General features: G+C 44.2%; 1 protein-coding gene across 1 annotated transcript; it reads right to left on the bottom strand.

The window, feature by feature from the left end:
* Positions 1-155: 155 nt before the first annotated feature.
* UBIAD1 (UbiA prenyltransferase domain containing 1) lies at positions 156-17,640 on the bottom strand. The gene is made up of 2 exons (XM_019930872.3): positions 16,760-17,640; positions 156-2,811 (listed from the first exon to the last, which is right to left on the bottom strand). Exons 1-2 carry the CDS (start codon positions 17,286-17,288, stop codon positions 2,324-2,326), a joined length of 1,017 nt encoding a protein of 338 aa, XP_019786431.2. The 5' UTR covers positions 17,289-17,640; the 3' UTR covers positions 156-2,323.
* Positions 17,641-18,996: the final 1,356 nt, after the last annotated feature.

An 18,996-nucleotide genomic window follows, 5' to 3' on the forward strand; every position in this document is an offset into this window, starting at 1 on the left:
TCAAATCTGGTCAAACTCACCGCCAAAGATCAGGCGCCCCACCCCCTCCCCACTGAATGTGCCCGCGCTGGTCTCCTGAGGTTTATGAATCAGAGTTCACAAGCAGACGATGAGGCAAGCAGCAGGAGAGAGCACAGGGAAATGGGAAGCCAGACCACTGATAAGCATTTTCCTTTTTTCATTAAAAAAATGTGTTTATTAACAAGTCTAAAGAAAACCTTCATTGAATCAGGGGATGTAATACAAATTATAGTGACCTGCATATAAAACCTGGCATCAAATTTGGCCTTTTAGAAAGATTTATGTATAAAAATATGCATTAAAACCTGCACCAGGGACTTCCCTGGTGGGGCAGTAGTTGAGAGTCCGCCTGCCGATGCCGGGGACGTGGGTTCGTGTCCCGGTCCGGGAGGATCCCACATGCCGCGGAGCGGCTGGGCCTGTGAGCCACGGCCGCTGAGCCTGCGTGTCCGGAGCCTGTGCTCCACAACGGGAGAGGCCACAGCAGTGAGAGGCCCGCGTACCGCAAAAACAAAAACAAAAACAAAAAAACCCTGCACCAGAACATAGTGCAGAGGCTAACTGACACCCCCGAAGGGAGGGCTTACCAAGGTGGTCTGGTCTGTGGACGCAGGGAGCTCTCGGTCCGACGGCCTCAGGGGTGAGCCTTATGTGACAATGGCCTGCTGGGAAGGAGCCCGAAAAGCTTGTCTCTTTGAAGGCAGGACTCCTGTGAGCACCAAAATGCCACTAGCCTAGCATAAAACAAAAATGGTGCTGGGAGAAGACAGACAGGAGAGAGGGCTGTCCTCCTTTTCCTCATTACGGGGCTCTGACCACTATTTGGAGATTCTGAAACTCTACAGACAAACCACCTGTAACTTTACAGGAACTTCTGCAATTTCCAAATATGTTTTTTCCAAGTAAGCTGCCCAATTCTAACTCAAGGAGCCAAATCATAAGTGGCCTGATTTTAAGGATTAAGAGCTAGTTCTGATGTCATTTTCTGCAGGCCAAGACCCTGAAATACCTATCAGAATGGCTATAATCACAACAGAAAAGCATGATGACGATGGTCTCAATCTATTTTGGTCTTGGACCCAATGCAACCAAGCAATTCTAGCCCAGAAGTTATACTTCACAGACACTGAGACAAGAGGCAGCTTTGATCAATGCTGGAATTCCCCCATCCTGGGTACAAACTATCTATCTCTGCACAAGGCAACTGAAGCCTTTGGGAAAAGCCGGGTCAGTATTGTATATCTGTCCTCAAGGAGGAGGATGCAGTGTCCTCACTGATGAGCCTGTCATTTTCGCTGAACAGGGTCAGGACTGTTTGACCATTGGCTTATTCATTCATGGAGGAGCTGCTGTCCTTGGTCTGCTCTTCCTCTGGTTCTGTGGACAGGGGCAACCATCCCTGACTCAGTTGCTAAGCTGCTGCCCAAACAGCAGGGCTCCACGGATGGGAGACACACAAATGGGGACCTGAAAGAAATAGAGGGCGGGCATAGGGGAGTGCGAGGAAACACGATGGGGGCAGGCGAAGAAGCGGCCTTGTGGGCCTTCAGTAGTCGGCAAGGACAGCCAGGGCCTTAACTTCAGAGCGCTGCGAGTTACTGAAAGGGCTGGGAGTCCTTCCTGTCATGCCAGTGGGCTCTACAAGGGGAAACCAGCCGCCCTACCAGTTTCTATCCAAAAGCAGAGTGATTTTCTCAGCTGCCTCCAAGGTGTTATGTTTTTGTTTTTGTTTTTTTCCTTCCAAGCCCTCTGCTCCACTGTCCTGCTGCAGGGTGATCTGATGCTTTTCCTCAACTGTGGCAATAAGTGAAGTGAGGACAAAAGGGTCTGAATCACAATTTAGGCAAAAAGCCTAGAGCCCAGTCGGGCTGTTAATGAGGGACCTTCTCTCTCAAGGTAGCGTAAAACCAGACCAAAAGAGCAGAGGACACTCGGCCCAGTTACTATGGCCCTTTCAGCACAGGAGGCCAGTCTGCGCGGTTCCTTCACCAAGTCTTAGGGCATCGTAGCCCACTAAAAGTGACCTGACATCACCCTCTAGTGGAAATTATAAATAAAACAAGGGCCATGCGTCCAATTTACCTCGTTCTGACACCAGAGTGGTTTCAAGAGTCCCCATAAAACAGAATAAAATAACAAAAACAAAACATTCTCTTTAAGAACGTAATAATAAAAAGAGGTGGGCGTTCACAAGCCATCCTTCAGCCCCTCACCGCCAAATCACCTTCCCTCCTCAGACACTCTGCCTTCAACACATTCTGAGAAAGGGGGGACATGTTGTGGCGTGCGGCTACTGGTCCCCTTAGAGTTTGGGCAGACTGCCTGCCGGTGCCAGAATGATGCTGGAAACGTAGAAGAGGCCCAGCAGAAGGTTGAGTTTGGCAGTCCTCTGGGGCAGTTTGTTGAAAGTCTGGCTTCGGAACTGTCTCTCAAGGGAAAAGGCCATGGGAATGGTGAGCAGGGGCAGCGCCAGGCTGATGCTGCAGTGCACAGCCAGGATGCTGAAGATCAGGTAGGGCAGGAAGAGCAGCGTGTTGTAGAGCACGTAGGAGAGAGTGGGGCCAATGAGGATGGCGAGCGTGACGATGCCAGCCTCCCGGTCGGACTCCATGTCCCTGGTGTTGTTGGAATGGAGGATGGCCTCGGTGCTAAGGGCGAGGGGGATGGCGTAGACCAGCGGGAAGACCGCCAGGGACCCCACCTGGACGGCGTAGGCGAACATCACAGCCAGCGGGCCAAAAGTGATGAGGATGATGAGGTCTCCCAGAGCCAGGTACTTGAATCCAATTCCTAGGCCAGAAAACACAGAGAGCTGCTGTGAGGTCAGGGGCTGGAAACCGCGGCAGTCAAAAGGCAGGCTGCTGTGGCTGCACGGGGCATATTCTTAGGCTGTGAAGCGGGGCAGTGGTTGCACTCCCCTCTCCTCCAGAGCAAAATCTGACTTTTTTCTCCAGTGGCACAGAGGGACAGAGAAGACTAATCGTTTAGCACCCAGTTCAGTCTCAGAGTCATCCCTGAGTTTTCCTTCCTGCTGTCCCCCAACAAAGCCCTGCCACAAAGAGCGAGGGCCTCCCAAACTAGTGGCTACCAGTGGGGAAGAGGGTAGAGGGGCAAAACAGGGGTGGGAAGTGGGAGGTACAAACTACTGGGTGTAAGATGGGCTCAAGGATGTGTTGTACAACACGGGGAATACAGCCAGTATTTTGTAATAAATGTAAGTGGAAGGTAACCTTTAAAAACTGTATAAAAAATTGAAAAAAGTTGAAAAAAAGAAAAAAGAGCAGGGGGTTCCAAGTCACAGACAGTTCAACGGGAGAGCCCGTGAAGGATCTCACAGGTCTTACGGTCCAGGGCTTGCGTTTCTTTCATCCTCCACCAACCCCTGCAAGACACTGCTTCCGTCAGGAATGCCCTGAGATCAGCCCCTCACGGAATATCCACCCCAGCCTCTTACTTTTCCGCCACAACCTCTGGAAGCATCTTCTGGTTCTGAGAATCTCGTTAATCTCAGTGAAAGTTCAGGGTTCCCAAACTCCACACAGAGCAACTTTCACCCACATAATGAGTAAAACAGCAAAGACAGGGAACTTACAACACTGCTTCCCCTCTCTGGTGCCCATGGAGTTACAACACTAAATAATCCCTAACTTTTCCTCCCATACTGCTAATCTACTTCAAATCCTGTCTAATCCCCATCTTTCAAACTGGCCCAGTTTCTCCATCCCCAATGCTCCATCCCCAAATCCACGTCAAAGTCATCTCATGCCTGGAATACGGCAACACCCTCCCAACTGATCCCCCAGCTTCTGTTCTCATAACCACCTCCCCTCCCCATTCCTAATCACATCTCCACAATGCGGCCAAAATGATCCTCTCGAAATACTAAGCTAGTCATGCCCCTCCCCCAACATACACCTGAAAACCCTTCTCAACAAGTTGTCCTCCGGATAAAAGAGCCCCAGATCTTCCACCTAGCTCACCTCTGGCCCTGCCCTGCCTCCCTCCTGCCTGACTTTGAGCCCACCTCCCCTCGCCACACATACTTCTTTCAGTTCCTCAGGGCCTTCAGACACTCCCCCAACCCCGACTCCTTGCCTGGCTAACTTCTACTCATCCTTCAAGACTTTAAAGACCATTCCTCAAGGCAGCCTTCCTCGGCCCTAGACCACATTTGGTTCCCCTTGCAGTGTGCCCCACAGCACCCTGACTTCCACTTTCATAAATTCCATCACACTTCTAGTTTTTTTTTTTTTTTGACCGCACTGTGTGGCATGTGGGATCTTAGTTCCCGACCAGGGATGGAACCCGTGCCCCCTGCAGTGGAAGCTCAGAGTCCTAACCGCTGGACCACCAGGGAATTCCCACACTTCTAATTCTTAATCTCTGTCTCTCCCACTAACCTGTAGGTTTCAACGAGGGCAGGGCCTTGTGTCTGGCCAGTTAACAGCTGGCTCCCCAGTGCTTGACACAAAGGATGAGCTGAACCCAGAGCTACAGTAACAAGCACCTGGAATTTGGAACCAAGGTCATGAAAAATGTCCCACTTGGATTGAAACAGGCAAAGCAGCACGGAAAGGGTGAGAGACACCCACTCAAAGACGTGATCCACACATATATTGCTACGGAAGCTTGGGAAACCTCTGATCTAATCAAGCTACCAAGGCATGGCCTCGGGATCAGAAAATTAAAAAAAAAAACTATTCGGTCATCAATTGCATTTTAAACAGCCTAAAACGATAAGGGACAATGATCTGTAAAAGATCTAAAGGCATGGTAGCCAGAGAACAAGATGCAGCCCAAGTTCACCTCCACACCTAGTGGCTGGGATCCTTTAGTGCTAAATGACCACCCTTGATTCTCTGGAAGGAAGCATCTCCAGGAAAGGGTATAACAGGCATGGCCCCTGTACCCCCAACACACAGCAAACTAATTCTGTACCCCCCAGGCAGTGTTTTGATAAATAATTTGGTTGTCTGAGGACATGCCCTCCAGGAGGAAGGTCTCTGAAGCAGCACCTCGGCTCCAATTCTAAATTAGGAAATCGATGTCTTGTGCGGTATCTCACACGTTTAGGCAACTACCCCTGCCCAAGGAAGATGCCAGGCAGGAATGCTCCCAGCACCAATCTAGCAAATTTCTCCACCAGCTGTCTGCTCTTCTTCTGCATTTTTTCTCAGATCTCCAAGCAGACTTCGGGGCTCTTGACCTCTGGCAAGAGTACCCAAGAACACCACCTTAGATCGCCTGGCAAAAAACAACGTAAGCAAAGCTTCTTGAGGTTATCTGATACCAGAAAATGACAAAGCCCTTGGGCAGAAAGCCCTGTTTCCTGAGCGTCCGACCCAAGGCTCATGTGCTCCACCTGATTCAGAGATGTGGCCCACCTGGGAGTTTCCTTTTAGGCACTCCCCTCCTCCCAACACCGTTTTCCACATGAGCCAGCACAGTGAAACACTGGGCCAGTTCTCCACACAGCGGCCAGAATGAATTTCTTAACACATAAATCAAAATGTTGGCATCAAAAGGATGTGGAGTAAATGGAACTCTCACGCCTCGCTGGTGGGGAGGTAAAAGCAGTAGAACCACTTCAGAAAACACTTTGGCAGCTTCTCATAAAGTTAAGCATCATCTACCCTATGACCCAGTAATGCGATTCCTAGGCAGTTACCCAAGAAAAATGAAAACAAATATCCACAGAAGACTTGAATATGAATGTTCAGTCGTAATAGCCAAAACATGGAAATAATCCAAAAGTCACTGAACAGGATAATGGATAAACAAATTGTGGTACGTCCATACAATGGCTACCTCTCAGTGATACAAAGGAACTACTGATACAATGACAACACAACGAAACTCAAAAACAGGCACAAGAATTCATACTGAATGATTCCATTTACATGATGTTCTAGACCACGCAACAGTGGTGGCCTCTAGATGGGGTGGGAAGAGTGGGGTTGACAGGGAAAAAGCACAAGGAAGCTTTTGGGGGTGACAGAAATGTTCTGTATTATGGTAGGGGTATGGGTTATACAGCTGTATGTAATTGTCAAAATTCATCAAACTATAACGCTTAAGATCCATGCATTTCACCATACGTCAACTATATATCGATAAAAGTCAACGTTAAAAAAAACATAAATCAGATTATGTCATTACCCTGCTCAACACATTTCAGTGTCTCCCCATTTGTTCATTCAATAAATATTAAGTACTGACTACTTGCCAGGCACTGTTCTCGGCATGATGGAGAGAACAAAGAGACTAAAATCCCTACCCCCAGGGAGTTTACAGTCTAAAGGGGAAGATAATTAACAAAGTAAGTACTTTATGTGGTTAGAATGTAATATGTGCTATGAAGAAAAAGCAGAGGAGAGCAATAGGGAAGGCACTGTAGGGGAGACACAGGGTGTGTGTGTGATTTTATTTTATTTTTTTCAGCTGCTGCAGAAAAAAATTGTTATTGTTTTGTAATTTTAAATAGGGTAGAAGCTGACATTAGAGCAAATGGGTGGCAGTTAGAAAGCAAATCATACACACAGATGGGGGAAGAGCGTTCTAAACAGAGGAAACAGCATCTCAAAGGACCTGAGGCAGGAGCATGCCTGGCGTGTTCCAGAAACAGCTAGCAGGGCAGTGTGGCTGGAGCATGGTGAAGAGGAGAGCAGGTCAGAGAGTTGTGGGGAATTGCAGGTGGAGCAGATAATGTCAGGCCCTGGGGGTCACTGTAAAGACCCTGGCCTTTACTCTAATGAGGTGGGAGCCACTGGAGAGTTTTGAGCAGGCGACTGACACAGCTGCAGGATTACTCTGGCTGCTGATCTGAGAGCTCTGGGAAAGGGACAAGGGTGCATGCACAGAGACGGGTAAAGAATCAGCCGCAATAATTGAGGGAGATGACGGGGTAGTGGTGGGAAGTGACGAGAAGTGGTCCAGTCCCAAGTGCATGTTAGAAGCGGAATCGCTACAATCCTGCAGCCTGTGGAACGAAAACCACATTCACAGAAAGATAGACAAGATGAAAAGGCAGAGGGCTATGTACCAGATGAAGGAACAAGATAAAACCCCAGAAAAACAACTAAACGAAGTGGAGATAGGCAACCTTCCAGAAAAAGAATTCAGAATAATGATAGTCAAGATGATCCAGGACCTCGGAAAAAGAATGGAGGCAAAGATTGAGAAGGTGCAAGAAATATTTAACAAAGACCTAGAAGAATTAAAGAACAAACAAACAGAGATGAACAATACAATAACTGCAATTAAAAATACACTAGAAGGAATCAATAGCAGAATAACTGAGGCAGAAGAACGGATAAGGGACCTGGAAGACAGAATGATGGAACTTACTGCTGCAGAACAGAATACAGAAAAAAGAATGAAAAGAAATGAAGACAGCCTAAGAGACCTCTGGGACATTAAACGCAACAACATTCACATTATAGGGGTTCCAGAAGGAGAAGAGAGACAGAAAGACCTGAGAAAATATTTGAAGAGATTATAGTCGAAAACTTCCCTAACATGGGAAAGGAAATAGCCACCCAAGTCCAGGAAGCACAGAGAGTCCCATACAGGATAAACCCAAGGAGAAACACGCTGAGGCACATAGTAATCAAATTGGCAAAAATTAAAGACAAAGAAAAATTATTGAAAGCAGCAAGGGAAAAATGACAAATAACATACAAGGGAACTCCCATAAGGTTAACAGCTGATTTCTCAGAAACTCTACAAGCTAGAAGGGAGTGGCATGACATATTTACAGTGATGAAAGGGAAGAACCTACAACCAAGATTACTCTACCCGGCAAGGAGCTCATTCAGATTCGATGGAGAAATCAAAAGCTTTACAGACAAGCAAAAGCTAAAAGAATTCAGCACCACCAAACCAGCTCTACAACAAATGCTACAGGAACTTCTCTAAGTGGGAAACACAAGAGAAGAAAAGGTCCTACAAAAACAAACCCAAAACAATTAAGAAAATGGTAATAGGAACATACATATCGATAATTACCTTAAACGTGAATGGATTAAATGCTCCAACCAAAAGACACAGGCTCACTGAATGGATACAAAAACAAGACCCATATATATGCTGTCTACAGGAGAACCACTTCAGACCTAGGGGCACATACAGACTGAGGGATGGAAAAAGATATTCCATGCAAATGGAAATCAAAAGAAAGCTAGAGTAGCAATACCCATATCAGATAAAATAGAGTTTAAAATAAAGAATGTTACAAGAGACAAGGAAGGACACTACATAATGATCAAGGGATCAATCCAAGAAGAAGATATAACAATTATAAATATATATGCACCCAACATAGGAGCACCTCAATACTTAAGGCAACTGCAAACAGCTATAAAAGAGGAAATCGACAGTAACACAATAATAGTGGGGGACTTTAACACTTCACTTACACCAATGGACAGATCATCCAAACAGAAAATTAATAAGGAAACACAAGCTTTCAATGACACAATAGACCAGATAGATTTAATTGATATTTATAGGACATTCCATCCAAAAACAGCAGAATACACTTTCTTCTCAAGGGCGCATGGAACATTCTCCAGGATAGATCACATCTTGGGTCACAGATCAAGTCTCAGTAAATTTAAGAAAAGTGAAATCACATCAAGCATCTTTTCTGACCACAGCGCTATGAGATTAGAAATCAATTACAGGGAAAAAAACGTAAAAAACACAAACACATGGAAGCTAAACAATACGTTACTAAATAACCAACAGATCCCTGAAGAATTCAAAGAGGAAATCAAAAAATACCTAGACACAAATGGCAATGAAAACAGGATGATCCAAAACCTATGGGAAGCAGCAAAAGCAGTTCTAAGAGGGAAGTTTAGAGCAATACAATCCTACCTCAAGAAACAACAAACATCTCAAATAAACAATCTAATCTCACACCTAAAGGAACTAGAGAAAGAAGAACAAACAAAACCCAAAGTTAGTAGAAGGAAAGAAATCATAAAGATCAGAGCAGAAATAAATGAAATAGAAACAAAGAAAACAATTGCAAAGATCAATAAAACTAAGAGCTGGTTCTTTGAGAAGATAAACAAAATGGATAAACCATTAGCGAGACTCATCAAGAAAAAGAGGAAGAGGACTCAAATCAATAAAACTAGAAATGAAAAAGGAGAAGTTACAACAGACACCACAGAAATACAAAGCATCCTAAGAAACTACCACTCTCTTAGTAGAGAGACTAAGCAACTCTATGCCAATAAAACGGACAACCTGGAAGAAATGGAGAAATTCTTAGAAAGGTATAACCTTCCAAGACTGAACCAGGAAGAAACAGAAAATATGAACAGACCAATCACAAGTAATGAAATTGAAACTGTGATTAAAAATCTTCCAACAAACAAAAGTCCAGGACCAGATGGCTTCACAGGTGAATTCTATCAAACATTTAGAGAAGAGCTAACATGCATCCTTCTCAAACTCTTCTAAAAAACTGCAGAGGAAGGAACACTCCCAAACTCATTCTATGAGGCCACCATCACCCTGATACCAAAACCAGACAAAGATACTACAAAAAAAGAAAATTACAGACCAATATCACTCATGAATATAGATGCAAAAATCCTCAAAATACTAGCAAACAGAATCCAACAACACATTAAAAGGATCATATGCCATGATGAAGTGGGAGTTATCCCAGGGATGCAAGGATTCTTCAATATATGCAAATCAATCAATGTGAGACACCATATTAACAAACTGAAGAAGAAAAACCATATGATCATCTCAATAGATGCAGAAAAAGCTTTTGACAAAATTCAACACCCATTTATGATAAAAATTCTCCAGAAAGTGGGCAAAGAGGGGACCTACCTCAACATAATAAAGGCCATATATGACAAACGCACAGCAAACATTATTGTCAATGGTGAAAAACTGAAAGCATTTCCTCTAAGATCAGGAACAAGACAAGGATGTCCACTCTACCACTATTATTCAACATAGTGTTGGAAGTCCTAGCCACGGCAATCAGAGAAGAAAAAGAAATAAAAAGAATACAAATTGGAAAAGAAGAAGTAAAACTGTCACTGTTTGCAGATGACATGATACTACACGTAAAGAACCCTAAAGATGCCACCAGAAAACTACTAGAGCTAATGAATGAATTTGGTAAAGTTGCAGGATACAAAATTAATGCACAGAAATCTCTTGCGTTCCTACACACTAATGATGAAAAATCTGAAAGAGAAATTAAGGAAACACTCCCATTTACCACTGCAACAAAAAGAATAAAATACCTAGGAATAAACCTACCTAGGGAGAGAAAAGACCTGTATGCAAAAACCTATAAGACACTGATGAAAGAAATTAAAGATGATACCAACAGATGGAGAGATATACCATGTTCTTGGATTGGAAGAATCAATATTGTGAAAATGACTATACTACTCAAAGCAATCTACAGATTCAATGCAATCCCTATCAAATTACCAATGGCATTTTTTACAGAACTGGAACAAAAAAAATCTCAAAATTTGTATGGAGACACAAAAGACCGCGAATAACCAAAGCGGTCTTGAGGGGAAAAAACGGAGCTGGAGGAATCAGACTCCCTGACTTCAGACTATACTACAAAGCTACAGTAATCAAGACAATATGGTACTGGCACAAAAACAGAAACACAGATCAATGGAACAGGATAGAAAGCCCAGAGATAAACCCACACACCTGTGGTTAACTAATTTATGACAAAGGAGGCAAGGATATACAATGGAGAAAACACAGTCTCTTCAATAATTGGTGCTGGGAAAACTGGAGAGCTACATGTAAAAGAATGAAATTGGAACACTCCCTAACACCATACACGAAAATAAACTCAAAATGGATTAGAGACCTAAATGTAAGACCGGACACTATAAAACTCTTAGAGGGAAACATAGGAAGAACCCTCTTTGACATAAATCACAGCAAGATCTTTTTTGATCCACCTCCTAGAGCAATGGAAATAAAAACAAAAATAAACAAATGGGACCTAATGAAACTTAAAAGCATTTGCACAGCAAAGGAAACTACAAACAAGACGAAAAGACAACCCTCAGAATGGGAGAAAATTTTTGCAAACGAGTCAACGGACAAAGGATTAATCTCCAACATATATAAACAGCTCATCCAACTCAATATTAAAAAATCAAACAACCTAATCCAAAAATGGGCAGAAGCCCTAAATAGACATCTCTCCATACAGATGGCCAACAAGCACATGAAAAGCTGCTCAACATCACTGATTATTAGAGAAATGCAAATCAAAACACAATGAGGGATCACCTCACACCAGTTAGAATGGGCATCATCAGAAAATCTACAAACAACAAATGCTGGAGAGGGTGTGGCGAAAAGGGAACCCTCTGGCACTGTTGGTGGGAATGTAAACTGATACAGCCACTATGGAGCAGTATGGAGGTTCCTTAAAAAACTAAAATTAGAGTAAAGCTGTCACTGTTTGCAGATGACATGATACTACACATAGAGAATCCTAAAGATGCTACCAGAAAACTACTAGAGCTAATCAATGAATTTGGTAAAGTAGCAGGATACAAAATTAATGCACAGAAATCTCTGGCATTCCTATATACTAATGACGAAAAATCTGAAAGTGAAATCAAGAAAACACTCCCATTTACCATTGCAACAAAAAGAATAAAATATCTAGGAATAAACCTACCTAAGGAGACAAAAGACCTGTATGCAGAAAATTATAAGACACTGATGAAAGAAATTAAAGATGATACAAATAGATGGAGAGATATACCATGTTCTTGGATTGGAAGAATCAACATTGTGAAAATGACTCTACTACCCAAAGCAATCTATAGATTCAATGCAATCCCTATCAAACTACCACTGGCATTTTTCACAGAACTAGAACAAAAAATTTCGCAATTTGTATGGAAACACAAAAGACCCCGAATAGCCAAAGCAATCTTGAGAACGAAAAAAGGAGCTGGAGGAATCAGGCTTCCTGACTTCAGACTATACTACAAAGCTACAGTAATCAAGACAGTATGGTACTGGCACAAAAACAGAAAGATAGGTCAATGGAACATGATAGAAAGGCCAGAGATAAACCCACGCACATATGGACACCTTATCTTTGATAAAGGTGGCAGGAATGTACAGTGGAGAAAGGACAGCCTCTTCAATAAGTGGTGCTGGGAAAACTGGACAGGTACATGTAAAAGTATGAGATTAGATCACTCCCTAACACCATACACAAAAATAAGCTCAAAATGGATTAAAGACCTAAATGTAAGGCCAGAAACTATCAAACTCTTAGAGGAAAACATAGGCAGAACACTCTATGACATAAATCACAGAAAGATCCTTTCTGACCCACCTCCTAGAGTAATGGAAATAAAAACAAAAATAAACAAATGGGACCTAATGAAACTTCAAAGCTTTTGCACAGCAAAGGAAACCATAAACAAGACCAAAAGACAACCCTCAGAATGGGAGACAATATTTGCAAATGAAGCAACCGACAAAGGATTAATCTCCAAAATTTACAAGCAGCTCATGCAGCTCAATAACAAAAAAACAAACAACCCAATCCAAAAATGGGCAGAAGACCTAAATAGACATTTCTCCAAAGAAGATATACAGACTGCCAACAAACACATGAAAGAATGTTCAACATCATTAATCATTAGAGAAATGCAAATCAAAACTACAATGAGATATCATCTCACACCAGTCAGAATGGCCATCATCAAAAAATCTAGAAACAATAAATGTTGGAGAGCATGTGGAGAAAAGGGAACACTCTTGCACTGCTGGTGGGAATGTGAATTGGTTCAGCCACTATGGAGAACAGTATGGAGGTTCCTTAAAAAACTACAAATAGAACTACCATATGACCCAGCAATCCCACTACTGGGCATATACCCTGAGAAAACCAAAATTCAAAAAGAGTCATGTACCAAAATGTTCATTGCAGCTCTATTTACAATAGCCCAGAGATGGAAACAACCTAAGTGCCCATCATCGGATGAATGGATAAAGAAGATGTGGCACATATATACAATGGAATATTACTCAGCCATAAAAAGAAACGAAATTGAGTTATCTGTAATGAGGTGGATAGACCTAGAGTCTGTCATACAGAGTGAAGTAAGTCAGAAAGAAAAAGACAAATACCATATGCTAACACATATATATGGAATTTAAGAAAAAAAAATGTCATGAAGAACCTAGGAGTAAGACAGGAATAAAGATGCAGACCTACTGGAGAACGGACTTGAGGTTATGGGGAGGGGGAAGGGTGAGCTGTGACAGGGCAAGAGAGAGTCATGGACATATACACACTAACAAACGTAGTAAGGTAGATAGCTAGTGGGAAGCAGCCGCATGGCACAGGGATATTGGCTCGGTGCTTTGTGACAGCCTGGAGGGGTGGGATAGGGAGGGTGGGAGGGAGGGAGACGCAAGAGGGAAGACATATGGGAATATATGTATATGTATAACTGATTCACTTTGTTATAAAGCAGAAACTAACACACCATTGTAAAGCAATTATACCTCAATAAAGTTGTTAAAAAATAAAAAAAAAAAACTAAAATTAGAATTACCATATGACCCAGCAATCCCACTATTGGGCATATACCCAGAGGAAACCATAATTCAAAAAGACACATGCACCCTAATTGTCATTGCAGCACTATTTACAGTAGCCAGGACATGGAAGCAACCTAAATGCCCATTGACAGACAAATGGTTGAAGAAGATGTGGTACATATATACAATGGAATATTACTCAGTGATAAAAAGGAATGAAATTGGATCATTTGTAGAGACATGGATAGATCTAGAGACTGTCATACACAGTGAAGTAAGTCAGAAAAAGAAGAACAAATATTGTATATTAATGCATATATGTGGAACCTAGGAAAATGGTACAGAAGAACAAATATATATTAATGCATATATGTGGAATCTAGGAAAAGGGTATAGAAGAACAAATATTATATATTAATGCATATATGTGGAACCTAGGAAAATGGTACAGATGAACCGGTTTGCAGGGCAGAAACTGAGACACAGAAGTAGAGGACAAACATATGTACACCAAGGGGAGAAAGCGGCTGGGGGGTGGGGGGGGCATGTGATGAATTGGGAGATTGGGATTGACGTGTATACACTAATATGTATTAAATGGATAACTGATAAGAACCTGCTGTATAAAAAAATAAAATTCAAAAAAAAATCTTAAAAAAAAAAAAAAAAAGAAGTGGAGTCAACGGGACTTGCTGATGGTCTGGATGCAAGATGTGAGAAAGAAGAGTCAAGGATGATGCCCATGACCTTCAGCCTGAAGAACGAGAAGGATGGAGTTGCCATCGAGTGATATGGGGAAAGCTGAGCGTAGAGCAGATTTCTATGTGAGCAGATGAGGAATTTGGTCTCAGACGTGTCAAGCTTGAGATGCCTGTAACCTCTCAGAGAAGTTACTGAGTAAGAAGTTGGATTTGAGTTTGGGGTTTAGTGGAAAGATCTGGTCTGGAGGTAGAAATTTGTCACCAGCTTAATAGATGGCAATAGAAGACACGAGACGGGCTAAAATCCCTAAGGGAGTAAATGGAGCTAAAGAAGAGAGGTCCAAGGACTAGGCTTGGAGGTTGGGAGTGAGGCGGAACCGGCGGAGACTGAGGCCCTATGAGACAGCGCGATCTAGCCCCTGCCTGCCCCGACAGCTGCATCTCGGTCTTCCTCTTGATCACGCTGGCTTTCAGCAGATCCTAAATGATGCCAAGTCTTACCCTACTCCAGGACATTTGCATTTGCTGTTCCTTCATCCCTGAAGGACCCAAATCAGACCCCGATTCTGCCCATGGCTGGCTCCTTATCTGTCAAGTCTTAGTTTAAGCGTCACCTTCACAGAGAGGACCTATTCCATCCACCACTACCTGATACATTCATTCTATTTCAGCACCCTGCTGATTTCCCTCAGTGAACTTTTTACAATTGGCTGCCAGGATACCATAGTCTCTTGCTTTTCTTCTTTCTCCTCCAGATGCTCCACTGCAGTTCCCTTTGCCTTCCTTCTACTCTCCCCACCTCTTAATGTTGGAGTGCCCCGGGGCTCACCCTCAGGTCTATCAACACTGCCCCGCTCCGGGATCTCCCCCCAGTCGTACAACTTTATCTACGTGCAAGACTCCCAAATGTCTCTATCTCCAGCTCAGACCTCTTCTCCGAAATCAGACTCATACCCAACTATCAATTTGACACCCCCTTGGAGATCTAATACATTAAGATGTCCAAAGTCAATTTCTCAACTTTCTCTCCACAGGCCTATCTTCAACCTCCTCTCTCTCACTAGGCATCAACACCACTATTCCAGTTACTCAGGACAAAACCTTAGAGTTATGTTTAATTTCTCTGTTTCTCTCCTGCCTCACATCCCAACTATCAGCACACCCTGTTTACCTTCAAAATAAATTCAGAATCTGACTACGTCCCTCTCCACTACTCCCACCCTGATTCAAGCCACCAGACATCTCTTGCCTGGTTTACTCAACAGCCTCCTTCTGGGTGCTCCTGCTGCTACCCTTACCCCTCTTTATCCATTCTCAGTACCTTAGCCAGAGTGATTCTTTTAAAACATTAAGGCTTACAGCATTTTTGTGCCACCCTGCCCACCCCGCAACGAACTTCTCTTACTTTTCCTCCTTTTACTCTCTCCCTCATTCACACCCTGGACTCCATGCTATTCCTCCAACTCTTCAGGGACACGCCTACCTTTGGCAACTGCTGTTCCAAGATACTCTTCCTCCAGATATCTGCTCAGGCAACTCCCTCACCTGTCACCTCTTACAATCTTTGTTCACATGTTACCTTCTTTACGAGGCCTACCCTGATCAAACTAGTTAAAGCAGACAGCTGTGTCCTCCTTCCTTGCTCTCCTTCTTTTCCCTATAGCACTTATGTTCTTTTCAGGTACTGTAACCAAGGTACAAATTCATCCTGGCTTACCAGGAACTCTCCTGGTTTCCAAAGCCCCACATCTTACGAACACTCACTGCTGAGCAAACCAGGATGTTGGTCATCCTACCCATAATTTACTATTTTTATTTTCTGTCTCTCCTCATGATATATAAAATCACTTCCACAAGGGCAGGGACTTGACTGCTGTGTTCACATAGAACAGAGCCTGGCACATAATAGGTGCTCAATAAATAGGGCTTAACCACCAGCCCATCACCACCTTAATCAGCCTGCTGCAAGGGATCACCTAGCAAACTAGCTGAAAATAATCAGGTGTATAATTTGAGCTTTTCAAATTTAATTACACTAAAATTTGAAACTGTGGCATTATAAGGTATGACCAACCAGTGGAAACTAGACACAAAAAATTTCCATATATAAGTTATTCCTAACAACCATAAGCCAAATCAGGAATGCTATCCCCCAAATCCACACGACCCAAACATTATAGATTTCACATAAAGTGGCCTAATTCAGAAAATAACCTTTGAGGACTTCCCTGGTGGTCTAGTGGTTAAGACTCCAGCTCCCACTCCCAGGGGGCACCGGTTGGATCCCGAGTGGGGGGAGTTCCGCAGGCCACACGGTGCGGCCAAAGAAAAAAGAAAATAACCTTTGACACCTCTCCACTAACCCTATAATTCCTATGCAAACCGCAGTTTCCAATACCTGCAACTAAGACCTGCTGCACAGCAAACAGGCCAATTCTTACCTCCTGTGTAGAGAAAGGAGCCAGACAGGCCTCCGAAGTAGATGAGAGCTAAGTGCTCCAGTTTCAGAGGGGACAGGTAGTACAGGCAAGCAGCACAGACACAGCCCAAGGTGTAGAGGAAGACTCCAAACCGGACGACATCCTGGGGCTCCAAGATTCGGTCCACCAGGGTCCTGTCATCACTCTTTTTGTGGTCAATGCCCTTGGAAAAGTCGTAGTAAGTGTTGACCAAGTTGCCAGCCCCGTGCACAGCGAGGACAGCTACGGCACAACCCACCAGTAGCCTGGGATCCAGGACGCCCTGGGATCTGTAGGCCAGGGCACTGCCCAGGGCCACCGGGGTGAGTGAGGCACTGAAGCTCCAGGGCCGCAGGGCCAGAACATAGGAGGCGCACTTCTGCCTCCACGAGCGCTGCGGCGGTCTGTCCTGCTCCGAACAGCCGTTCCCCAGCAGGTCCCTGTCCCCGACCTTGGCCGTCTCTCCTGCCTGGATGTTAACCTTCTCCCCCGGGACCTGCGAGGCCGCCATGGAGAATGCACTTGGGTGAAGTCAATGTTAAACAGTGAGCCACCCACACACAGCGTCCGCCCTGAGGCGAGGACAGGCGGGGCGGCGGACCTGACCTTCTTCGGTTCCACCCGGGGGCAGGGATAGGGAGGCGGCGGGGCCCGGGGACTGCAGCGAGTGGGCCTGGCACCCCACGAGGCCCGGCGGCACCTCCCCGACCTCCTGTCACCTGGGCGAGGACCGCTTCCAGACGCCCGCCTCGCCCTACAGCCCGAGACTGAACCGCTGCCGCCTCTACGCAGCTGCGGGAGCGACCATCTTGGGCACCCGCCACTGTAGGCCCGCCGGGAAACAGGGACCGGCTGCGCGGGCCTGGGCCGGGGCGGGGTTGAGGGCGGGACCAGGCTGAGGGCGGGGCCGGGGCTTGGGGCGGGGGCGGGGCCGGGACAGTGCAGCGACCCAGCGGTCCAGCCCTTCCTCACCCCGACGGTCCGCGAGTGGCAGTTGCTCCCGCACTTGCTGGAAACAGCCTCACTTAGTATCTCAAGAAGGGCCACGAGTGCGTGTCGCTTTACGACTTACCAAGAGCTTTCTCTCACGGAAATAGGACTCATTTTTTTTCATTCAACATGCATTTATTGAGCGCCTACTGTGTGCAACATTTACTGAACACCTACTATTGCACGCAGCAGTGAATAAAACAGATAAAAATCAGGGAGCACATTGAGGGTGATAAGAAAGGTGTAATTAAACTTCCTTTCCAAATGAGAAAACCGAAGCTCTGAAATGGGAAATGACGATGTCTAGGAAATTATTAGCTTAGCCAAGACATTGAAGCAACCTAAAGGTCCATCAACTGATGAATGGATAAAGATATATGAAAAATGGAATATTACTCAGCCATAAAAAGAATGAAATATTGCCATTTGCAGCAACATGAATGGACCTAGAGAGTATCATACGAAGTGAAGTCAGACAGAGAAAGACAAATATTATATGATATCACATATGGGGAATCTTAAAAATAATACAAATGAACTTTTTTATAAAACAGAAACAGACTCACAGAAACAGAAAACAAACTTATGGTTACCAAGGAGAAAGGGGGGGAGGGGTAAATTAGGAGTATGGGATTAAAAGATACACACTACTATATATAAAATAGATAAATAAGGATTTACTGTACAGCACAGGGAACTATATTCAATATCTTGTAATAACCTATAATGGAAAAGAATCTGAAAAAGAATATATACATATGTATCTGAATCACTTTGCTGTACACCTGAAACTAACACAACATTGTAAATCAACTATAGCTCAATTTAAAAAAAGTAAACTAAAATTTAAAAAAAGAAATTATTAGCTCTGGTAATAATCACAACAGCAATAATTCCCACTTTTTATTATGCATATTCCATATACTGCCCTGACTGCCTTTTTATCTTTCTTCTAATTTATTTACTTATTCATGCACAGAACTGCCCTCCTCCCCACCCACCAGTTGGCCAGCTTTGTATCTCCACTTCCTGCCTTCTGGGAGCTTATGGTCCATATCTGTAGCTTGTTCTGGCTGGAGAGAGCCAATTGTTAAATTTTTAGGAATTTTGTGAGCAGTCATTAAGCAAAGCCATTATTAAAAATTAAATTAGGGCTTCCCCTGGTGGCGCAGTGGTTGAGAGTCCGCCTGCCGATGCAGGGGGCATGGGTTCGTGCCCCGGTCCGGGAG

Source organism: Tursiops truncatus, chromosome 1 (assembly GCF_011762595.2).
Source record: "Tursiops truncatus isolate mTurTru1 chromosome 1, mTurTru1.mat.Y, whole genome shotgun sequence".
In the NCBI taxonomy this organism is placed as follows: Eukaryota; Metazoa; Chordata; class Mammalia; order Artiodactyla; family Delphinidae; genus Tursiops; species Tursiops truncatus.

Coding starts and splice junctions, on each gene's coding strand:
- UBIAD1 (XM_019930872.3), bottom strand. CDS start 17,288: ATGGCGGCCTCGCAGGTCCCGGGGGAGAAGGTTAACATCCAGGCAGGA. Junction 2,812..16,759: donor CTCCTTTCTCTACACAGGAG/GTAAGAATTGGC, acceptor TTTCTGGCCTAG/GAATTGGATTCAAGTACCTG.